The sequence below is a fragment of the Rutilus rutilus genome (genome assembly GCF_951802725.1).
Source record: "Rutilus rutilus genome assembly, chromosome: 2".
Taxonomy (NCBI): Eukaryota; Metazoa; Chordata; class Actinopteri; order Cypriniformes; family Leuciscidae; genus Rutilus; species Rutilus rutilus.
The window spans coordinates 7,616,741-7,642,399 of record NC_140210.1 but is presented as its reverse complement, the minus strand read 5'-3'; the positions used below and the strand labels follow the sequence as shown (position 1 = coordinate 7,642,399).

Below are 25,659 nucleotides of genomic sequence, written 5' to 3'. Positions count from 1 at the left end.
ACAGTTATTTTTCTCTTTAAGCTGCAACTGCTGTTCATTGATATGCAAAATAGTAGATACAGTATTATCAAGCTTTGGTGCAATGTTAACGGTCTGATGTACTGTGATAAAATATGAGTCAGCCAAACTGCTGACTCGTATTTACACCTATAAATTGCCTGCACGCATTCAATACATGATAGACATTTTAACTGTATACGTTTTGTAGAAATACAGCAATCAGGTGTAATATTGCGTAAAAAATGTAAGGATGTATTTAATGAGCAGATATTGTCTCTATGACCTTTCAACTCAAGGGAAAAAAATAAACTTTTATCTACTAAATGTATTATTTGTTCTTGCCGTTCACATTTATATTCTATAAAGGAGCATTAAACCCTTAAATTAGATCATCTATCCATCCATCTGTACGTCTATGGTTCATTCCCACACAAACACTCCAAACCCAACACACTTGGTTTACACATTGCTTCATGATTTTAATGTATCAATTTTTCATTTGCGTATTAACAATAAAACAATATAAATTACGAGAAAACAAAAAAGTTAAATATGGACAGTCACAAATATTCAAGTTAATGTTTCATGTAACCCATTTTTAACTGATTTTCTGTTCTTAAAATCATTTACAAACTGTTCTTACAACCATATATTATATTGCTAGTCTCACTCTATTGTTGAAATAATTATTTAGACACAAATTACCCAGTCATCGATGTGCTGTACAGATCATTACAGTTTAATCACGGTTCATTTATTTCAAAGAAGAAATACTGCAGTTAAACTTACACCCACTTCTTTGGGAGTATCTAGTAATGAGTTTTTTTTTTTTTTTTGTCTCAGTTAATGTGAACATATTTATCAAACATAAGATCTTACTTTATGCATAGCATATTGCCTTGCAACATGCACTGTGAGAAAACTCATGGTAACTTATTTTTTTCCACTATTCTCAAAGGTAAATGTACAATTGTTTAACATATATGCATTATGTGAAAAGGTAACTGAACAACTATTAATAAGTCATTTGTATATATATATATTTAAAAAAAAACTGTTCTTTGTGATGATGATCTTAATTCAGCTATTGCATTGTTTTGCAGTCATTCTGATCTAAATTTAATTGTAATTTTAACATGGATATGTAACAAATAAAATCCCAAAGGTTTAGTCAGTCATCTAGGTGATGCACTTACATTATAATGACAAAAAACTGATGTGCGTGACTGCTAGCTTGAGTATGTTACGCATAGTAAGCATAGAGGAAGATGTTAATGCACACGAGAATGATGGCATTGACGCAGCAGAAGCGAGACCAGAAGGGATCTTCTCTGATGCTGTGAATGACCGGAGATGAATTCCCGGACACAATTCGGCCAGGTCGGGGACTACAGAACCCAGCGGTGCGCACACACTTACCCCTGCGCACAGACTCACAGCCTAGATTGAAACAAAAATGTTGGCTGTGAAATTAACTGCCAAAGGAGCGGTACAGTGATAGTATCAGATGGTAATACCATGGTGCTTTGATGTTTAAAGATTACCATATTCATAAACTTTGGGATTTACATGGCAGCTTTAAAGGATTTTTACTTTATAGCTGAATCGACTTTGTTTCATAATTGACGAATCAACACTGAATTAACATTGAACTGACTCAAGCTGTGAAATGATACTATTCTTCTGCTGTAGAGCTGCTTGTAGCTGAATTTCAAAATTGATGAACTTTAATGAACAGAATTTTAATTTGTGTCATATTTGTTGAAGTGTGCATTTTTGATTGCTTTTCCTGTTTATTACTGTGATGCTGCTTTGAAAGAATCTATATTGTATAAAGGTGACTTGACATGATATTCTAAGGTTCTTGAAAGAATACCAAGGTATTATCATGGTACAATTTAAAAATCCATGGACATCCTTATGCTTAAAAGGCTTTATAACTGAATGAAATGACATATTGCATGATTGCATATAACCTTAATCTGCCTTACAGTTTTCAAATGTTGTGCTTGGTAACATAATCCACTTTATGCAGTGAGCTTACTTGCATTCCAAACCAAGAAAATCACTATTGGTATTTTTCTCAGTTCCTTGTGTGTGTTCTCACACATATAAGACTCTTTTGTTTTGTCAACTGATACATAAATGTAGAACACCACCACACCCTGATGAATAGACCGCAACAAACCTCATGAGATCGATCATCCTGTAAACTCCTCTCACACCTCCATTCTGCCTCAGGAAGCAGGATTAGTTTGTGTGTTCAGGTTTATCTAAACTTGTGATTGTCAAAAATCTCCCCACTACTCAAAAATGAACCTCACTAGTTTAAAAGGCTTAGAAATTTGCCAAATCATGTTTATATTCGAATCTAATATTTTGCACAGGTTTCTGAAGGGTTCGGGTTTATATCAGAAATTATATAAAAACAATTGAAGTCTATGATATGTCCTCACTAATATAGTCAAACAAACGTACGTACTGTATGTACGTGTGTGTTTGTGGTCCTGGTAAACCCTACAGTATGGGGTCAACATTTCCCCTCAAAGATGGCAATATCAAAAATCCATTTCCATTTTTTGGTCCCAATGAGGAAAACAGCTTATAAATCATACTAAGTGTTTTTTGAAAATGTAAAAAATGCAGAAAGTTTTCTGCGATGGGTTTAGGGGTAGGGTTAGTGTAAGGGGATAGAATATACACTTTGTATAAAAATCATTATGTCAATCGAATGTCTCCATAAAACATGAAAACCCAATGTGTGTGTGTGTGTGTGTGTGTGTGTGTGTGTGTGTGTGTGTGTGTGTTTCGTACCATCTGTCCTGCGGCTGAGTGTAGTTACTTTCTGTAGAGGTATTTCTCTCTCAGTGCTGTCGTGGAGAGTCCACCAGGTAAGATTATGTATCTGAAACAAAATCAAACACAAGCCAGTCTATATGACATGCTGCAAAAATACTACTGGATCTTATTAAAATACTTGATAAAAGACATCAAAATGTATCTTGTATAAGCTATGTTTAGAACAGCGTACTACCATACTACTCTTATTATTTCTGCAGTATATTAGGCACAGTACATTTAATGTATATATAATTCTGTTTCCAGTAATGCAGGAATCCTGTAATGGAATGCACTTTCCAGTATGACAAAGGAACTGAAAGTAATATCAGTTATGATTTTAAGATCTTTTATCTAATACAAAATTGTATTAAATGTGCAAAAGAACCATTTTTATATCTGTACTGGTATGCCAATTGCGTAAATAAACATGCATGTAATGAGGCCATGTGACAACAATGAATGTACAGTAGCACACTACTGTTTGCATAATGCTGTTTCACATACTGCAGAATGTACACTACATTTCAAAAGTTTGGGGTCTGTGTGATTTTTTTAAAATATATGAATACTGACACATCAAATTGATCAAAAGTGACAGAAAGACATTTATGATGTTAGAAACAAATGAGTTTTGAACTTTCTATTCATCAAAGAATGTTGAAAATAAAAAGGATTGTATAATGGTTTCAACAAATATATTAAACAGCACAACTGTTTTCAACATTGATATTAATAAGAAATGTTTCTTGAGCAGCAAATCAGCATATTAGAATGATTTCTGAAGGATCATGTGACACTAATAAACATCACAGGAATAACTTACATTTTATGTTAGTTATTTGAAATTGTAGTAATATTTTACAATATTACTGTTTTTACTTAATTTTCTTGTCAAATAAATGCAGCAATGGTGAGCATATGAGACTTATTTCAAAAACATAAAAAAATCTTTCCAACCTCAAAAAATGAATGGTATGCCATTGTGAACAAAGCCAACTTCTTGAGACTGGACAGTTAAAGGAGACCAGAAAAGGAGAACAAATCCTTTCATTATTTTAATATTCATTCATTTCTTCTAATTCTGTCCCAATAATTGGTAACTATGTGTTCTATTTTGGAATCATATAAGAACTTTTCCAGTAGGATCCATTTGGACTGGCTTCAAGTTTTGGTGCTAATAGGAATTCTGATTTTATTATGGGTGTAAAACTTAAAATCTATGAAAACATTTTTCAAGAGAGACTATTACCTGTTCCTCATTGGGTGGAGGGGTCAGCAGACTGATCACAGCCACAACAATAGCAGTGAGGGCGCACAGTATGATGGCAAAGTGTAGGTAGTGTACACTCCTCAGGACAGAGGGAGCAGGGTCAAACACTCCACAGCGGGGGGGAGGGAACACAAACTCAAGGACCATCCGTGTCAAGCCCACCACTAGACCCACCATCAGGCCCCAGAATGCTCCCTGCAAACACAATACCAAACAAACACACATTCAGCTCTGCTGCTCTACGTACACACATCGGTGGTCCTTTTTCTCAACATGCTATATGAGCGTGGGAGACTGTTAAACTAACTGTTTGTTTTAAAACCCTTATTTATTTCAGGTATCTGAAAAATGTCAACTGAATGAACTCTGAGCCGAGAATCCTGACATGACAGGCTCTTATTTGCTTATTTAGGGTACTTAAGGGTGGAGTGCAGTGTGAAGATCCCTTGACAAGTGTGAAAATTCCAGTGAAATGTTGTCATATTTCAGTGAGAGTTGTCTATCTGTCTATCTATCTGTCTATCTGATTGTCTGTCTGTCTGTCTATAGATCTATCTATCTATCTATCTGTCTGTCTGTCTGTCTGTCTATCTATCTATCAGTGAGGGGTGTCTGATATGTGTTTTGACAAAGATGCCTTGAGTGTAAAGACAGTAGATTTTATAATAATTATGTAAGTAAAACTGGTTTTATTCTTGTACATTTTGTATCATTGACTTACACGGATGCGCTTACACAAATGTGTTCTACTGTAACAATTTTTTTCTAACCCCTATGAATGTCATCTGGCGAGTTTTGGTTTCTTAAGGCAATCTTCTCGGGGCAACTTTAGCTTTCAAAATAACGCCCTAAAACGTTAAACTAATGTTCTCAATGCAGAAAAATATTTTCAGAGCAACTACACTTGTAAATCTCGCTAGCTAAAATGGGTATTTCCTTTTTGCTGTGGGGGACGGGGATAACTTTCCAGTAAAAGACCCTTCAGGGTAAAAACACACAGGAATTCTGAAATCCCACCCTCCCAGTGTTAAAGCCCTGAAAAGATGTGTTAAACAGGTTTTCATTATTTTGCTAAACTGCCTGGTTTACAGCTAATCTTTTGCTAAGACAATATGAGCACTGAATTTTAGCACTAATGCACTCTAATATGAAAAACAGTATTTTGTTCTACTTTGTGAAACATCCAAGATAATCAGCCTAGTACACCGCAAAACATTTATTCTAAGCATATTTGTCAAAACACATTGGGATAAGGGTTTTTTCATAGAATCAAATGAAAGAATCACGAGGCCTTTTTTTCCTTTTTCTGTATCTTATTGACTCTCACACAATGTTACTCCTGTTCTATGAATATATCCTTGTTTATCACCGGTAAAGACCTCAAGAAAACACGTCACACTGGTTTGTTAACAATATCTATCTATCTATCTATCTATCTATCTATCTATCTATCTATCTATCTATTGCAAACAGTTTAAATTTTTCCACCATAACATTATTATACTAACAAACAGGACAGAGGACCACTCATACACAAATGGAAATTTTGTACTGAATGTAATATGCAGCTCATAGATGTGGGAATTATCAATGATTTTTGCTTCTCAAAAGCACACTTTACAATGAGTCAACAACACAACAATATAACGACTTATATTAAGGTGTGACTTATTTTCCAGAAAATACGGATATCTATTCATCTCAATCACTTACAAGTGAAAGTTGGAAATCACTTAAAAGTGAAAGCTCTCTTTTGCTGTCATTCAGACATGTATACACTCTTTGTGTGTTTTTCAGACAAATACACACACCCTGACTAATCCGATGCAATAAAATAGCAAGACATTCCTTCTTCACGAGAGAGAAGTGGTTTCTTCGAATGCATGTGACTGGTAATGTCAGTATGTCAATATGTACATAGTCCTCGGACAGTGTTTATTGTAATCTTTTGTGTGTGCATTACCGCTTCATTGGTTCTTTTCCAGAAAACAGCCATTACAAAAATGGCAGTAACCGGAGGGGCCAGAAAGCTGGTCACTGACTGGATGTAAACATACAGCTGACCGCTGTTAGCGCTCTGAAGAATTGGGATCCAAACCACGCTAATCACCACCAGAATAACCGTCACTATCCTGAGAAAACAAATTGGCATACATTTTATGATCATCTTCAGCTTCAGCAACATTTCTTGATATGATAAAGTTGAGTTCTGCAACATCCAAATCCTATGGGACCTATGGGAGTAATATTTGCATAATTAATTTCTATTATTCAGCTACTAGTTATCTTCCATCTTCTAGTTATATAAATAAGAATTTGCGGTTTTATTTTTTTATTTAAAATGATCTCAACCTAATGACAGGGCATAAATATGAGCTAATCTAAATGATTAATCCACTCCTTGATTTCTAGTTCTTCCTGCGGTTATGCATTGCATTTCTGAAGATATAAATCATTCTTACATTCTTCAGTGTAATTGCTTTTGCATAAAAAGATGTTGGAACTTGGAAAACATGTAACCTTTAAGCATGTCACAATGATCGATGGTTTTAAATGGGTGACACATTCCACGCATGAAATGCAAACACACACACATAAGCACACATAGACACCTGCCAACCAGCAGCAGCTCCTTCTCGCTCGCCCCTCTTCGATACTTCTTCCAGATGTCCATGGTGAAGAGGGTACTGCTACTGTTAAAGATGGAGGTCAGTGATGACATCAAAGCAGCCATCATTACAGCTATCATTAACCCCCGGAGTCCTGGAACACACACACTTACAATTACTTGATTTTTAGGGCTAAAAGATTGTGACATGGGTTTTATTCACATTTGCTAAAGTCATGTTAACAGTTCAAACATATAATATACACAATTTGGAAAACAAAATCCTGATCCTGATTACCACTGGGCATGAGCTCGATGACCAGTTTTGGATAAGCAAGGTTGGAACATCCCACCTCTGCACCACACACCTTTACACACTCTTCAGGGTCCACGCAAGCCACTGTGTCTGAAAAAGGAACATGTACATAAATAAACAGTCCTATTTAAAATAAATGTTCTATAGCCTAAGGTACAATTACGAAACAAAACATTCATGAAACCACAAATAATGGAAAAGGATAACTATAAACTATAATCAACTATTTGAATAGTAAGGGATACATAATGTTTGATATATCCTCATATATATATATATATATTTATAGACAAAACGCACAGTTGTGGAACTGGACTTTTTACTCCAAACTTTAGTTAGGCTACTGAGATTCATTTCTTGAGGCAGCTTCCCCGTGTGACAACTAGCCCCGGCTGCCCGTTTAAGTGTCTGCCTACAACCACTACTTTGTTACAAAGTCAGGGGAAAATAGGAAGTGTCTGTTTCACTTTCCTCCGTTTCCTGTTCTTATTTTTTCCCGGACACCCCGCCCAAAACCCACGTAACTGTTGACTCGACACGACAGTCTATTCGGCCAGCACGAGCACGCCGCGTCATCGGTGCTCATGCTGCCCGACGTCTGGCTTCTTCCTCTTTCTAGCTCCACAGAAGTAGGGCAAAGTCACACAAAAGCCCCACAGGACTTAATGGACAACAAACTCGGGACATTATTTAAACCGGGAGACGGAACGTGGAAGAAACTGTGAAAGCTTTGTTGAACAACCGGACACTTTTGTTTTATCGTTGTTTTTCTTGCTGATATTCAAGGTTTATGCTTTGGTGGAAGATAAACGCGGATCTCGCCGGTTTGGCTTAAGTCTGTTGCGCTTGTGTGTGCATATGTGTGTGTGTTTGTGCCCCTCCCGGTCAGGTGACTGAGGTGTGTTCTAATCACCAGAGCCTCTGGAGATGCTTTGTTCTAGTCTACCTGTCGGTAAAACTGAAAGATGATCTCCGGCTCCGCGGTCAGCTGCGTCCTGTAGGCTATAGCTGCTACTGAACTAAGACTCTGCTCGGGGAAATATGCTCAAATAACATCTGAGGAATCGTTTATATCTTTAGGAAACAACATAGCTTTTATTTGAATGAATAAACGAGCTTTTAGTTTTTGGTGCTTAAGTTATAGCTTTTATCCACTTTAATTGACACCAACAAAATCGATTGAATCGCCACTTTACCATGGAAACGCTTTACCACGATCACGAATGGAATTTTTCTAGCCGTTAACCGAGGAAGAAAAACTTTGAGAAGACTTTTAAGAGGAGTTTTAGTGGGACTTAACTTATTAAAATCCTTAACGAGAAGAAGAGAAAAAGGAACCGGTTTCTATCATATAATTCGGATTGTGTGTGGAAACGATGGCGCTCTCTCAAGTTCAGTGTCTTGATAACAATCATGTGAACTGGCGTCTAAATGAATCTAAACCGGAGTTTCTCTACAGTGAGGATCAGCGGCTAGCGCTCGAGGCGCTTGCTACGAAAGGACGTGACGCTTTTGACGCATACGTGAAAGAGCACGAGCTGCGTCCTTTCCTGTCGGAAACCGAGCTCGAGTTGCTCCGTCGGAAAATAGAAGATTATAAGCCCGGTTCTGAGCATCAAAAACCAAATGGTACGACGGAGGGAGAGGACATTGCGGTGTCTCTGCAGTATTGGCCGGACCGCTCCGATATCTCCATACCGAACCTGGATCTCGGATGGCCCGAATCCACTTCTTACCGCGGAATCACGCGCGTCAATGTGTACACGCAACCGCCGTTGGACGGACAGTCGCATATAAAAGAGGTGGTGAGGAAAGCCATCGCGCAAGCACAGAAGGTGGGTAAACTAGAGAAACTTGAAAAGCACGCTTGTATGGTCAGTCCGCCTCACTGCAGACCCTTTGTCTAACAGTTAGATTAGTCAGTGACTGATCTTAACTACAAGAGATTTATGTTATGCATGTGTGATGTGTAAAATGACAGCTAGTGTTCACTTAATTTAGCGATATGTCGCTCTATTGATAATAAAGGAAAATGCTTAAGCAAGCATGCTATGCATAAGTTGCTATGGTTACCGTTGCACACTCTGAAACGGTGTTTGAAAACATTTTGAGCTTAAGTTACCTACTTGTACCCCTCTCATTATTAATATTTTTCATTATTTGTCTATAATTCTTAATACTCATCTTGCATTTGCTATCATTTTAATCATGGCTATGAAGAGCAATAATAATCAATGACAACAGGTGATGGGGTAATGCGAATATAGAACTATTGTATAATTACTAATAAGAAAAAAAAGCTGTTATGTTTTTGTCAACACACTATTCAACACAACTCTTCTCCTTCAATCTAATTAATTTTTAAAAAAGATAACCTGTTTTTAAAATGTAATTGTCCGTTATTAATTGAGTTCAGCAATAAAACTAAAAATGTTGAATGTCCAAATATCCATCACGTTTCACAATCACTACTGGTTTCCAACTGACTCATTTTTCTTGTTAGAACTTGCTAAAGCTTGAACCCAGATCTTCGGCCCATGACACATACCGGCACAAATTCTCTTCCTCCCCCTCTCTCTTTACCGCACACACTGAAATGCTCATTCAAATAGATCCCTTTATCCAAAGACATTTGTCACAATGAGTGCTTAAAATGAGATGTAGGTAGAGTACAACCGACTTTGGGTGTGTAGGACTTGTTTTGTGTCTACTACATCATGTTGTATTCTTAATAAAGAGAACATACTCCTTACTAACAATAGAACTGTAATTGGAATATGGCCTGTATAGTATGCACACTGAGAAAGAATTCAAAATGATTTTTATGCTGTCTGGGTTGAACTGTCTAACTAACATCTATACATTTACTGTGTGTGTTTGCAGATGATAGCCGTGGTAATGGATGTTTTCACAGACGTTGACATTTTTAAGGATCTAATAGAGATTGGATTTAAAAAGAAAGTGGCTATATACATTATTATAGATCATGCTGCTGTACAGGACTTCCTATTTATGTGTGAGAGAGCCAACATGCACAAAGGGCACCTCAATGTGAGTTGAAGACGCTTTCTGTTTTGTAGACTGTTTCAAGTCCTTAATATCATAAAAGATGTAGTTTGTGTATGAAAAACAATTTAATTTGTTTTGTTTTTTTTAGCATCTGAGGGTGCGAAGCATCGGTGGTTGCGAATTCTACACACGCTCGGCTCAGAAGGTGCGTGGCTCATTGAGTCAGAAATTCATGTTGGTGGATGGAGACCGTTGTGTGTCCGGATCATACAGGTTTGTACTGTATGTGTGAATTTTAATGTGTGTATGTATATACACAGGCCTTGACATAAACTTTTTTTCTCACCAGCCACTGTGGCTAGTGATTTTACAAAGTGACGACTAGCCACTCAGCATTTTGACTGGCCACAATTTGACATCGATACCATGGGGAAAAACCGCCATTGAGATATTTTTAATATATTATCTCATAATTTGACAGCCGATATATTAGGCTGTTGTCACTTTAAGACCTGATGCACGGACCCATTATACTGTTTTATATAGCCAATATACTTTATGTGCGCGCACTTTGGGTGTGAGCACAACATCTGCGGGAATGGGTAAAATTACGTACAATTCAGTATCTATGTATGGAAAAATCGCTATTTTTGACAACACTACATTACACTTAGTTTATTATTTCAGATGTCTTTTTAAAAGACAACAATTGAACGATGTATATATTATAAAATTCAACCTGCCAAAGTGGCTATTAGGTGGGTGTTAATGTCAAGCCCTGCAAGCTGTGTTTCCTAAATACAAGCCAATCACATTGTGTCAGAATGCGTCAGAAACTGGTCTGTGTGCCTGTAGGATGAAGTACAGATAAATAGCAAGCATGCTAGTAAAAACTGTATGCAAATTAGAGGGTATAAATATACAAGGGGGTAACAAAACAATCAAACTAGAAAATTAATATAAAACAATAAAAACAATTATCTAGCCAAACAATAATAAAGTCACAAGACAACCCTGATAAACCAATCACATGGTAGGAAATACCAGAATACAAAAAGGGGAAGTGTGAACAGATAAATCAAGACCAGGAAAGCTACTGTAGTGAGCTACTGTACTGTCACAGAATTGGACAACATAATGTTGCTATTAGGTAGTTACCCCTTAAAGGGTTAGTTCACCCAAAAATTAAAATTCTGTCAGTAATTACTCACCCTCATGTTGTTCCAACCGCGTAAGACCTTCGTTCATCTTCGGAACACAAATTAATATATTTTTGATGACATCTGAGCCATGTTTCACTCCTCCATAGGCTTCCAGTGTGACCGAAACTTGCTGGCCCAGAAAAGTTATTAAAGAGATCGTTAATATAGTCCAAGTGACTCCAGTGGCTCAATCTTAAGTATATCAAGCGACGAGAATACTTTTTGTGCGCAAAAACAAACAAAAATAACGACTTTATTCCACTATTCATTTCCTTCTCTCTGGACCTCTAGTTGGTTTGCGTAGTGTTTTTGCGCAGCGCGTCTGTGTTACACGTCACCACGTAGGCTCACTATTGGCCGACGCCAGTCATGTGTGTGTTGCGTGATGACGTGCAACACAGACGCGCAGCGCAAACACACTACGAGGCCCAGAGAGAAGGAAATGAAAAGTGGAATAAAGTCGTTATTTTTGTTTGTTTTTCCGCACAAAAAGTATTCTCGTCGCATGATAAACTTAATGTAGTGCCACTGTAGTTACTTGGACTATTTTAACGATGTTTTAATAACTATTCTGGGCCGGTGAGTTTCGGTCACACTGGAAGCCTATGGAGGAGTCAAAATTCTGTCAGATTTCATCAAAAATATCTTAATTTGTGTTCCGAAGATGAACGAAAGACTTACATGGTTGGAACAACATGAGGGTGAGTAATTACTGACAGAATTTTCATTTTTGGGTGAACTAACCCTTTAACACTGGTGGTAACATTCTTTAAGATATTTTGAGTTGCTCGTTTAAATGTCAATTTATGTGCTTCTATTCTGTGCATGTATTATTTGTTTGTCCACTTTGTTTTTGTTTCTGACTTCTGGCATTTTCATATTTCAGTTTTACGTGGACAGCTTCTCGTTTGGACCGCAACATCATTACAGTCATGACTGGGCAGTCAGTTGAAATTTTTGACAAGGAGTTTCGCGAACTGTACCTGAACTCTCTTGGGGTCAACCTCACCAAGATTCCTTTGGTGGAACTTCCGGAGCCTGACCCTACCCCAGTTGTCGTTCCTCCCCCTGTTTCCGCAGCTGTTGCAAGAAAACTAATTAACCCCAAATATGCATTGGTCAATGTAGATACAACAAGCAAATCCTCTTCAGACAAAGCTAGTGCCAAGAACAATCCTCTGGTCCAGATTCCCAAGCCTCAAAAGGAGTTGCAAATGCACCCAGGACTTGTAGGCTTGCCAAAGGCAGATCTCATTCTCTACTTGCCCATCTGGCCCGAGCCAGACCCATCCAGTGATGTTATTGGGTATATTAATATTCGTGACACAAACAAGCCAGCACCAGTGCATTTAATGCGCTCGCAAATGTTTGAAACATCTCAAGCGATCCGCTTTAAAGACCCTTTCACTGGCCCACCTGAGGAACCGCTACCAGATAAGGCAACTCTTCGTTCTACAACAGCACAGTTGTCTAAAACAGTTGCTGTAGATGCAAAAGGTCAATCACGCGCCCAGCTTCAGCCGGAGACTGAATCTAGTAATGCCCTTCAAGAGACACCAGCCAATACACCTGATTCGCCAAGCTCTCCAATCCAGCAACAAGACCCCAAACCCAACCTTCCTCCACAAGAGCAGGAGCCCAACCATGAACCACCAGAGGTCCAACAGGCTTCAGATCTGCCTGTTCCCAAGCCACGCACTATTCAATTGGTGGTTAATATGCCTGAAGGCTCTGAAGACGCAGAGGTCACTTTAGTCAGAAAGGAGGAAATCCAGACGATGGATGCACACACAGATGCTCAAGACAACGACGCCATTAGCACCGCTGTGACCTGTGCACATTCATTAAAGGATAAAGATGAAAATTCCACAATGTCAGATGAATACTATGAATGTACTGATTCCGATAGCAGTGACAAACTCCCTAACGGAAGGTTAACGGGTTCCGGTCGTGTTGGAGAACACAGCCCTAATGCGCTTAACGTGATGGCCCGCTTCTCTCAGTCCATGCTGGACTTGAGATCGGATGACGTTGAGCTGGATCTGCAAAGCACTGCCGAGAGGAATCTACTGAACGCGCAGAACAGAAACAAAACAAAGGTAGGTAGGACTTTGATTTAGTGTGTCTGAATGTGAAAGTGCTTTTTATCAGATTTGGCTCTCCACTCTACCAGTCATTAAACTTGGGAGTGTCTCAAATAGATGAAAAGAAGCCAGGCATTTGCGTTATGGAACGCACAAGGGTGTGCCGATGTTGATATTTCCTGCATGCCTTAACCTGCTATAAGTGCTAAAACGCATATATAGGGGTAGTGGATGGGAGGAGGGTAAATGTAAATGAAGTTGCATATCAGATGAGAACAGGAAAACAGAATGTTATTAGGGTTTGTCAGATCCCCATTTTGGTGGGATTTCCCCATGAAAGAAGTAGTAGTGTGAGTGTGTGTGTGTGTGTGTGTGTGTGTGTGTGTGTGTGTATAATATAATATATATATTATTGGATAATATATATTATATAGGCCATTATTGGATAAACTTGCTCATGCTCCTTTTTTCCCCATTACGAAATTAAATACATTTAGATTCTGCTCACTTAAAGGTAATCTTTAAAAACTCAAGTACTGGTATTCTTTAGCAAATCTCAAGTTAATATGTATTTTTCATACTGTATGTTTTAACTTAGTGATGCCTTAATAAACTTGTTGCAAAGTTTATTAAATAAATTTTAATAATATTGCTATTTATTTTTTATCAACCATAACATGAAAATAATAATTTCCCAATATACAGACATCCCTACTTTTATCACATAGTTCTTACAAATATTTGCCTAATGCCATTGATTCTATACTAAACTATTTCCAATAATATTCCAATAAAAGTTTCTAATAAAATTCGTCCATTAAGTATGATGTAAATATATTTTGAAACCAAAAGCATTTTGGGGGGCATAAAACTATCCTGCTTAAGGTTGTAGCTGGTTTCTAGCTGGTTTAGAATAGTGTAGTACAACTTGGTCAAGCTTGGTTAGGTCTAGTAGTCCACCTTGGACCAGCAACAAACCAGCTACCATGTACCAAAAACCAAATTGACCACCATAAGCTGGTTACCTGATTTTCTTTAGGTAGTCTTAAAAGGTGACAAAGCTTGCACAGAAGATGACATAGCACTGAATTTTTGCAGCTCTAGCGGATACAGCAGCTGGAGCGTGTGTGTAGTACCTGGGTAGAGTGCCCTGCTGATCATGCCAGGTAGGATGATGAAGATCATGGGAAGCATCTTGAGATAGCTGGCAAAGATGGACGCCCCTTTGGCGTGACTCATATTCTTTGCTGACAGAGATCTCTGCACGATTACCTGCCAATGATCAACCAACATTATTATTTTGTATTTACTGAATTCTTTTTGAAAAATTCATTAGAACAGTTTATAGTTTATGTCGAACCATTTGAAATTATGCCTGAAGGCTGTTTATCATTTTTCTTTTTCACGTATACCTTCCTCCCTTTCAGCTTTACCAGATGGTCTCCAGGTCGCCTCTTCGAGACGGCTATGGCCGAGCCAAAGTGGTGATTGCAAAACCTGGAGTGTTCCATAGACCCCCTAAAAGCAGCGGCCATGTGATCGGGGGCCACAGGTACTGGCAGGGGAAGATGCAAGGCCATGAACTCTCCTCAAGTGGAGCAGGCCAGCAAAACCTAAACCGTTCAGGTCGGTCCCCCAGGAGACAAAGCCCCGCCTATACGATAGAAGGACTGCGAACAAGCCAATCACCCGCTCAGCGCCTCATACACTCTCAATCTCTTTCCCCCGCTCAACGGGCCTCTCAAACAAAGTCTCCGTCTCCTCGTAGACGGGTCGAGACTCGCACGCCATTAGGAATCTCTTTATCTAAACTCGCCAGTTTCAAACACCTCAGGGTGAAGGTTCCAGTGAACACGTCTGGTTTTGCTTTGGGGGATAAATTGTTGACACATAGTCAAAGTGAAAAGTAACTGATTTGTAGTGGCTTTCTTCCCGTAAAACACAACTTTGTATTGAGTACAAAGGCATGAATGTGTATTGATGTAGCCACCAGTCTCCACTGATAAAGGCTTTTCAACTGGAGTTCAACTGGATCTAAGCTAACATGAGTGTTACAGTGGCACACAAACACTGACATTTTCTGGACCGTGGCAAGGAGCACTTTCTGCATAAAGCCTTACTCTTTATTGATGTGCCTTTGAGTAATCTGAACTAGTGGAAGGGAATTTGGTGGTGGATTTATGACCATGGTGTTGGCAATTTCACATTCACCTCTATTGTTGGCTAATTGGTGTCTCAGATTGTGGGAAAAGGACGTTGAAAGTTTGTTAGAGTACAGACTGAAAGTGGGTTATATTTTAAAACGCACACACTAATATTCTGCAGTTGTCCCTGGTTTTATCAGAGGAGATCAAGGCCTGTTCACACCAGGACAGATGTTTTGTGCAAAAAAATTGTTGTGATAAACATTTGAATTTTAGTTAATGGCTTTTAATGCATCTTTTCACATCGATTTAAACATTAGCTTGCTGTCAATGCAATTTTTTACAAATAAGGTTAAAAGGTTTGCGCATTAGGTCACATGCCCAGAGTTGCTGCTGTTACATACAACTACGACTTTGTGGTACACACAAATCTAAAAGACTATTTTGCTTAGAAACAGATTATAAACCTGGGGATTTCCATAAGCGCCACCTACTTTCAGAAGTAGGTTTGTATTTTCTTTCAGCCCATCTACAGGTTTTTACATTTCGTCTGAAAAAAAAAAAAAAATGTGCATATAGATATTTGACCATATTTTCATGCCAAACATTTGTGTTGGTGTGAACAAGCCTTCAGCTTTTGAGTTGGAGTCAAGGCCAATCCCTGCAACATCCAGACCAAGACCTGTCCATTTCTTAATCAGAAAATGCTGAATTTATTGCAGCATTCATCTCAGATACTGAGCCACTTTGTGAGGTGTTGAACAGTGGTCACGGCTGAGGACCTTAGCTAAGACCCAAAACAAGACTTTTAAGATTTGAGGAGCCCCCAACCAGAGGACCTACTGTAATAAGACTCAGACCAAAACAACATTTATTGGGCCTTGAAGGGATTCCAACTCTTGACAGTATTTCTAGGAATTTAATAATTTGTCTTCTGATGGAATTTCTTTTTTTTTTTTTGCCTTCCAAGGAGGTTTGGAAATAAAATGCTTTTTAAAGATGTTATGTGCACTATACTTTAAAGAAGGAACGTGTTACAACTTTAATTAGTACAAAGACAGTCTTCTAAATTGTCTCAACCATTGTGCTTATGTTTTTAAATAAATAAAGCTTAAAAAGCAAGGTGTTTTAAAGATGCTAGTCAGCACACACTGATTCCTACAATTTCTGTAAGGATATACTTGAATCATTTGGGGATGTTTTCAGTGACGCAAGAGTCAATGTAGGCTTTAGTCAGGGTAGTTGTACTTAATTTGACGCGAATCTCTCACAGTCTCGTTTTCATTGCGTCAAATTAGATGGGTCTACCCTACCCTGACTTAGGTCCATTTCAGGCTTGGTAGATTTTAACCTTCATCTCTAAAATTGCAGTCTTTGTGGCAAACAAGTGATACATCAAATACAGTATCTTAAGGTCACAATGCAATTTACATTTGCAATACTGTCCTCTACATGAGGCCCTATTACATTGTGTGAGAACCAGGGTAGACTTATTATCTATTTTTGAGAGTAAGTGTGTGTTTAAGCATACCTGATCAGTGCACCAGTACCATGTTGCAAGAATGGTTAATCCCAGTGTCATGCCTGGCCAGGGTAGGTCTCCGTGAACAGGGTCTCTGAACAGGTGCATGGCATCAGGCCTGGGCAAGTGACATGTTGTGTTTGGGATGATCTTGGATGGCACCGCTTTCAAATACACGCTCTCCAGGTTATTGTAGCCTCCAATTTTATTGAATGCTGTAACGTACGTAAATACATATCAGCTAAATCTACTACTCTTTTGGGTAAAATGTAGAGATTTGGCATAAAAATGTATCTTTGTAGTATTGTCCAAAATACAATGTATATTTTGAATTGAATACAATTAAAAGTATTATTTAAATTTCTTTAACTTGTTTAGACTTGTGTGTGTGCGTGCATTTTTCATTTACTTTTCGGTAAAAACTTTACAGATGGTTTTCTGTAAGTGGTTAAATACAGTCATGGGATTTACCACATCCCCATGCAAACCAGCAATGCAGGTTTTAAAGTGTTTCAATGTGTCCTATCCGGACATGATGCGATAAAACCTCTCTCTTTGACAAAAATGTGAGGTGCGTTTTTGTTCATTCTGAACAGCTGTGTCGAGTTACGGGACATTTCGTTTGTTGCCTGTGACGGCCACAGTGAAATCTGCTCCACATTACACCAAATATGTTGATATTTTTGCCTGTTACTGTGCAGCATCGTGTAGTGTTTTCACTTTCACTGAGGAAAGGCAAATTCCATCATAAGGTGAAAGTGAACTCTTCAAAATAAAAGGTTCTGTATTGGCATTGATGGTTCCATTAGGAACCTTTCCATTGCACTAAAGGTTATTTATAGTGAAAAAGGAGATCTTTAGATTATTAAATGTTCTTCACGTTCACAATAAGAAAAAAAAAAGTGCAGGGTTCTTCAGGAAACCCAAAATGTATATTCAATGGCATCACTGAAGAAACCCTCTTTTCGAACCTTTATTTTTAAGAGTGTTGGAATGTTGCTTTTTATTAAAGCTCTTGTTTGCACTAAATATTCACGTTTGGTGAATATTAACATTTTTATGCATTTTAAGAATAATCAACGGTGCTAAATTTTATGCATTAATGCAAATATAATTTTTAATTTCCTTATTTATTTTAGGCTATCTGGAAAATGTATAATAGTAGATAAACAATTGAACCAAATTTCACTATATCTAACATTTTTACTATTACTTATTTTATTATTTTCATCATACCAGCAGACAACCACAGATAAGTCAAGCTAAAACTGATTTTTATCTGCATTTAGGTATCTGCATTTATATGCTGAACATGTGATATATCTGTACATGGAATGCATGGTTAAAAACCACATATAACCATGAAAAATGTGTCTGCCATAGCTGTTCTCTTACAGCTGCCATCTGTTTTCAGCAGTGGCACTTTCACAAGATGTTCTTACTTCCCTAGTGACAGCTGACATTAAATCCCTGCCAGAAGAGAATAAAAGAAGAAGCCTGAGACTGACCGACCTGTAATGGTGAGGATGACTGCTCCAATGATCATGACAAAGGTCTGAAGAGTGTCGGTGTAGATTACAGCAGCCAAGCCACCTGGAGAAACAGAGGACTAAGCGGGTATTGCTCAATTCTCTCATGATGGTTTAATATGATATGAGTCATCGGGGTCAAGTCTGAATCAGCACTTGTAGACAGAGGAGTAAATACAGTGACAGCAGAGCAGCGGATTAAAGTCATTATGCAATTATGCTGGAATCAGTCATGTAGACTATAATTACTGCTGCAGAAATTAACTGTTACTGAACCACTGGGCTTCTGTGAGAAAGTTCAAACAAGTAATCATTTAGTAGAAGCTTTTATCCAAGCAATTGACAGTAATACTGTGGTTAAGTACCTCGCTCGAGGTTTGCACTGTCAACAACTCAAACCAGCGACATTCCTGTTACCAACCCTGAACCATTTAACCATTATGCCACTCTATCCAGTTGTACAACATTGCAGTTGAAGAGGAATCTTCTTTAATACTGTGACAACGGTGTGACATCTTAAGCTGTTTTGTCACGCTAAACTGCTGATTGTTGGAATTGTGGCAACTGCTCACTACTGAAACATGTAGTGGTACCACTTTACACAATAAGCATCATGAACAATGATAATTTATTAATCTAGGTTGATGCGAAGTTATAAATATACTATTGTTCATTGTTGATTCATGTATTATGAACAAATGTTAATTTATACTTGAGTAGTAGCCTATACACAATGTAGCCTATTAGTAATGCAGAAATTAACATTAACCTAGATTAATAAATGCTCTCGAAGTATTGTTCATTGTTAGTTTGTGATGCCTAATACACAAATAGACTACCATTCTCATGTTTGCATTAGAAAGACAGTTAAGTTCCCCCCCAAAACTTTCTATTTCAAATAAACGCATTTCTTTTGAACTCTCTCTCAAAGAATCCTGAAAAAAGTATCACTGTCTCTTAAAGATAACATTAAGCTCAACTGTTTTCAACACTGATAATGATAAGAATCTTGAGCAGTAAATCAGCATATTAGAATGATTTCTGAAGGATCATGTGACACTGAAGACGGATGATGCTGGAAATTTGACATCACAGGAATAAATTACATTTTCAAATATATTCAAATAGAAAACAGTCATTTTAATAATATTTCACAAAACTATTGTTTTTAATTCATGTTCATCAAATAATGCAGCTTTGGTGGGCATAAGAGACTTCTTTTGAAACACACAAAACAATCTTAATGACCCCAAACCTTTGAACGGAAATACAAACCTGCGATAGTGTAGAGGGCAGTGACGACCAGCATGAGGACAGTGGAGAGGTAGAGATTCCAGCCCAAACAAACCTGGACAAACAGAGCTCCAGAGTACAGATCCGTCTGCAAACCATACAGGATTTGAAGATTTTAGGTTGCTCGTAGATATAGGAGACTTAATTGTGAAGTGTTTTCATCACTTTAAAAAATGATATAATCAATAAGTTATGGCAACATATGTTTTGACATTGCTTTAACTCATCAAAATAAGGTAATATACTCTATATATCTAATATATCTATATACTATACTCTTTGGTTAAGCAATTTTTTACTTTTTAATAAGTTATATAAGATTCTCATTTTTAAAATAAGTTTAAGTTTAATGCAATTTAAGTTGGAATGACTTAAACATCCAGGTTGATTACTTAAAAATATAAGGCAGCAACCTTTTTTTTACAGTTATACTGCATTTGAGTATCAACTCTGTTTACTCTTGTTAATAAAGTAAAGACAGTCGTTAACATATACATTAAAGGGTTAGTTCACCCAAAAAGGAAAACTCTGGCATTAATTACTCGGACTCATGTTGTTTCAAACCCGTAAGACATTTGTCCATCTTCACAACACAAATGAAATCTTTTTAATTCAATCTGAGAGATTTCTGTCCCTCCATTGACAGCCTACGCAACTACCTTGCCAGCTACATGTCACCCAGTGGTTTAACCTCAGTGTTATGAAGCAACGCGAGAGCTTTGTTTGCACCAAAAAACAGCACATTCACGAGAGCACCACCACGGCACATGCGAGAGCAGACGTTGTTGAACGCGTGTTGGAGATTAATATTTTGTAAATAAAGTGGTACATTTTGTGCCAAAGTTTGATACCTAGCATTAATGGTTTATTAGCAAGCCAACAAGGAAGCACGGGCAGGGTGTGAGTGTTTTTATATGCCTGCAGTGAAAAACAGATGTTGAAACAGCTCAACTACATTCTCTTTCACAACTTTAAATTCCTTGGGTGCAGAAACATGCCAGCACAGCAATACAGGACCGAATTAATGAAGCCTTTGTAGATTAATGTTTGACTTTTAGCTTTGTGTGAATGAGACAGCAAAAAACATGAGTGAATGTATGTGTTTTCATGCTCACTGAGATCTTGGTAAACACAGACAGCATCAAACTGAGAACTGACAAGTACGTTCGAATTCGCTCTCCTCCAAACCGCCGACCCAGATACTCTGGCATTGTGACAATCTGAGAGAGAGAGTGAGAGGAAGAGCAGAAGGGCATGGCATGATCTAAGCAAATTAATAAGCAAATCTGGGAAAGTAGAACATGTGGTGAGTTTGTGTGTGAGAGAAAGAGATTGTGAGTCTATAACACGTGGCAGTATTAAACATAAGTTCTGAATTATTAATTCACATAGGACTGTATAGCTCAGCTAGAACATCAGTATGAACAGTGAGTCAGTGTACGTCTAAAACTCACCCCAGAAGACACATAAACTGGGACAAAGACCCAGGCAAGAGCCAACAGGACATAAGTTGCCTAATAAAGAAAGAAAGAGTTAGTGCACAATTTATTTTCCAGTAAAACACATTTAAACATCTCATTTTACAACAAGATCATTTTACTTGAGGAGCAAAACTGCATGAGATATTACATTGTGTTTGCATTGAATATACAGTGGCCCTAAAAGGTATTTTGAAAATTAAGACGCATCTAAATGTATATTTTGTCATCAATCTAATGACGTTCAAACAGCTTAAAGGAATAGTTCACTCGTTTGTCATCCTCATGTCATTCCAAACCTGTATGACTTTCTTTCTTCCAGAAAACACAAAAGAAGATATACTGAATAATATTTCAACTGTTTACATGCATAACATGAAAAGTTAATGGGGTCCAGTATGACACTGGACATCATTGTGTTTCATTGTATGGAGAAAAAACAACAAAAAACAGACATGTTTTAAAATATCTTCTTTGAAAGTAAGTTATACAGGTTTGAAACGACATGAAGGTGAATAAATAATGATGAATGGGTGAACTATAACTTTGTGCAATTTAAGTCTAAATTTTTGGGGAGTTTAGTCATGCATGAGGTTTTATTTATTTCACATTTCACATATACGCCTCTATAAATTTAGACAACATGTACAAATAAAAAGACAAACTACTTAAGCCTTAAGATACTATATTTTTTACTGACATTCTAGACAAAAAACAAGAATTATATTTTCGGTAGCACTTTATTTCACAGCCCTGTTACCCATATATATGATGTACTTATTACAATTGATTACAATAACGGGGGTAATAACTCGCTACTAACCGTGAACCTACCCCTAAACCTAACCTTAACCACTGTAGTTACCTTATTACCCAGTATTTTCTTAGGTAAGGACGCTGTAAGTACACGTACTGTAAAATAAAGTGCAACTGAATTTTCAGCACCCATAAATAATGTAGTTTTAAGACAGAATCTGGTCTTTTTCTCCCCCTAGTGCTGATCGAATGCTGGTGCATTTATATGAACTGCTAGATTTTTTCGTGTTAAAGTAATGATTAATAACGAATTATGACTAATACATATTTTGCATTTGTTTGGAGTAAAAAAAAATGATGTCTCTCACATTCCATTCAAATCCAGCAACAGCGATCCCTCCTGCTGCTCCTGTCCCAGCCAGACCGATGAACAGTCCTGAACCCTCACTGCTGGCAAACAGAGATGCACCAATCTGCACACATTCATACTGCATATTAGTGCCATTCTCAGGACAGACGACGTAAAACAACTTGATTTACTACAATCAGCTTCACACTCAGTATTTGCAAGATCGCTGACAAGACATGTTAGGCAGTGTCATGCTGCGTACATTTCTTTTTGAATTATTATTAATTGTTAACAAACATGTATTCATTACTTGAATGAGCTCATTGTTTCTGCCTTAAATTAATAAATGGTTTAAATTAATACATTATCAGCTAACTGTGTGATTTGTACATACATTTCTGAAATACATAACTTGGACACATTTTCTGTGAAGCTGCTTTTCATAATATGTATTGTGAAAAGCAATGTGAAATTCATGTATAATTACTAGCCTACATATGTCATATGTATAATAATTATATACAGGGCTAAATTTGTAAGACCTCATTTTTTTGTGACCTCATTTTAATTGCGATGGTACATGGAATTGTACACATTTATTTGTCACTATGCAGGACTAATTAAAGCCACTGCAAAAGAAAATGAAACAGAGCACCTAAAATATAAGCCTTCTCTTATTACAGAGAGGTCCAGATGTCTCAAACCACTAGTTAAAATGCTTTATTTGGAGTCTTTTTTATTATAAATTATACAAAATAATATGAGCAAAAGGTTCATTAATATATATTTGGTGTGTCCATCTTTTGCTTGACTTTCCAGCTGCATGAACTTAGCCTTATAAATGTATTAAATGGAACTTTATAGATGTCTTTACTGTAATTTGATCAATTTAATGCGTCCTTGCTGAATTAAAGTATTAATTTCTTACCCTAATTTTTTTTTTTTACATTTTTGAATGGTAGTGTTTCCACAAAAATATTAAGCAGCATAACAATAAAGGCATGTTTACTCAACAACGTTTGCGTTTTTGCATATACAGACAACTTTGTCAAAACTATATCTGTTCACAAAGGATCCGCGAAAACGACTAAAACACACTGTATTATCCTGTCAGGCCAGTAGTTGGCGATGTCACTTTGTAAAGAAACATTATGCTTATAGACTGAACACATCTTATGCATGCGCATGATGACACTGTTTTCACAAATTCAAGTTTCTGTAGTTTACACAGAGACAATAACTTGCACTTTGAAAACAGTTTTCAAAAGTTTGCGTTTTCAGGTCCCCAAAAAGCCGCTGTTGTGTAAATGAACGGCCTAAATCCTTAAAAGGTTTTCTGTTTTTAGTTCATGAGTTCACATCTACATATAATTATTACGGTAAAGGTTATGCGTATTTGGCGTGCTGTCCGGGTGGAGGGCTCCGAGCTCGGAATTTCTGCTCGAACCCCCGTTGTACTCCCCCCGTTGAGTAGATGGAACTAGAAGTGAAGAGATGGGGTGGAAGTGGGATGCTGATAAACTGTCAAGAAACAGAGGTGGGTTCTGCTGTTATTTATCTTGTCCTGAGTTGATTACTGATTGATTTCCACTTGTGCTAATTGGGTTAATTATCTGCACCTGCTCCTCCCGAACCTTGTTAATAAAACATCATTTGAAAACGGTGTCATGTAAATCAGCATATTAGGGCTGTTTATACGACACCAATTTCAACTAAAAACGGAAAACTTTTCAAGCGTTTTTGCCGTTAATTCACATAACAACAGCGTTTTGGGGACCTGAAAACACAAACTTTTGAAACCGGGATTCAAAGTGCAAGTTTTTGAAACCGATACTGTTATTGTCTCTAAACTACAAAACCGTGAATTTGTGCGACGTCATGCGCATGTGTATTACGTGTTCAGTCTATAAGTGAGTAGGCGTAGTGTTTCTTTACAAAGTGACATGACATCAACAACATGCATGATAGTGTTTTTAGTTGTTTTAGTGGATCCGTGTGAACGGAGATCGGTTTGACAACATTGTCGTCTGTAGCCTACATGAAAAACGCAGTATTCAGTTTTTAGTAGGCTACATCGTTGTCGTGTAAACGTATATGATTTCTGAAGGATCATAATTGTACATTAGAGCAAACTATTTTAAATTGGATTTTTTGGGCTTATTTATAGATTTAACTTTGGTTTTGCGGTTTGACTTTTGGACACCACTGTATATAAATGCTGACCTAAAATCTGGATGTTGAAAATAAGTAGTTTCATGTCCATGTTATTTTACTCTGTACTTATTAAAAAAAGAAACAACTTTATTCAGCATTGTCTATAAAACGTTTGCCTTGATCACTTTTATCACATCAACCTCTGTAGTTTATTACTCTACTACTTAAAGTAGTTTATTTTTAGGTTGTAAAGTAAAAAAAACAAAAAAAACCCACAACTAAACTAAGTATTATTTGTAATTTATCTCCTCATAAGGCTTAAACAATATAAATTAAAGTAAATGTATGCTTATATGGCTTCAATTGGTTCAGTTTACATTAATTATCACTCACCGGCCACCAAGCCATGTCTCTGCCAGCCAGGAAATATCCACTTAGTGTGTTTCGACTCACTCTGCAAGATGACTGAAACACAATAGTTTATACGAAATTTGTATTTGAACGTTGTATTTCCCACTGATGTTAGAATAAAGTAACGTTTTAAAAAAAGATTCCTTTCTAAATCCACAGTTTACATCCACATGTTCTTAAACACAATTGTGATCTATTTTTTTTAAATATCACTCTTAGAAAAAAGGTTCTATTATAGAATCTTAAAGGATTCTGCACTTCATAGAACCTTTTAGGGGTTCCCATCATAGGATCATTTTATGCATTTAGTTTAATTAATTAATCATTTAACAAAAAAATGAATGAAACAACATACTTTATCACTAAAATACAAAAATTAAATAATCCCTTAAACATTAAAGTATTATGCAATCATTTAATACATTTCTCCGTATGTATAACCTTTTTCTGCAAAAGTATTCAACCCCATTGAACCTTTTTTCCTAAGAGTGTAAAAACACGGTGACAACAGAAAAAATATATAATGTTTGATACAACTAATACACACACATGCGATACACAAATATATCTCACCCATATTCCAACTGCGACGTTCAATAAAAAATACGCTCCAATTACAATGATATCAGATACGCTGAAAGACTGGGAAAGGGCCAAAAATTTAGTGGTAGAGTTAGACGCCATGTCCTGCCT

General features: G+C 37.1%; 2 protein-coding genes across 3 annotated transcripts; one reads left to right on the top strand and one right to left on the bottom strand.

The window, feature by feature from the left end:
- Window positions 1-496: 496 nt before the first annotated feature.
- On the bottom strand, window positions 497-25,659 carry slc5a10 (solute carrier family 5 member 10). Its single transcript, XM_084400228.1, has 15 exons — window positions 25,540-25,659; window positions 24,949-25,020; window positions 22,421-22,525; window positions 21,273-21,332; window positions 20,934-21,038; window positions 19,801-19,906; window positions 18,509-18,589; window positions 17,006-17,211; window positions 14,467-14,602; window positions 7,018-7,125; window positions 6,724-6,874; window positions 6,075-6,243; window positions 4,091-4,306; window positions 2,815-2,905; window positions 497-1,440 (listed from the first exon to the last, which is right to left on the bottom strand). Exons 1-15 carry the CDS (start codon window positions 25,648-25,650, stop codon window positions 1,244-1,246), a joined length of 1,914 nt encoding a protein of 637 aa, XP_084256354.1. The 5' UTR covers window positions 25,651-25,659; the 3' UTR covers window positions 497-1,243.
- fam83gb (family with sequence similarity 83 member Gb) lies at window positions 7,550-17,360 on the top strand. Of its 2 annotated transcripts, XR_014626281.1 has the most exons (6): window positions 7,550-8,870; window positions 9,919-10,086; window positions 10,193-10,317; window positions 12,133-13,345; window positions 14,429-14,496; window positions 14,758-17,360. XR_014626281.1 is itself a non-coding variant. In XM_084400211.1 (5 exons), the coding sequence occupies exons 1-5, from the start codon at window positions 8,412-8,414 to the stop codon at window positions 15,238-15,240; spliced, it is 2,448 nt and encodes an 815-aa protein (XP_084256337.1). In that variant the 5' UTR covers window positions 7,566-8,411; the 3' UTR covers window positions 15,241-17,360. The 2 variants fall into 2 exon arrangements, 1 of the variants encoding a protein (XP_084256337.1); XM_084400211.1 differs by lacking the exon at window positions 14,429-14,496 and having other exon boundaries at window positions 7,566-8,870.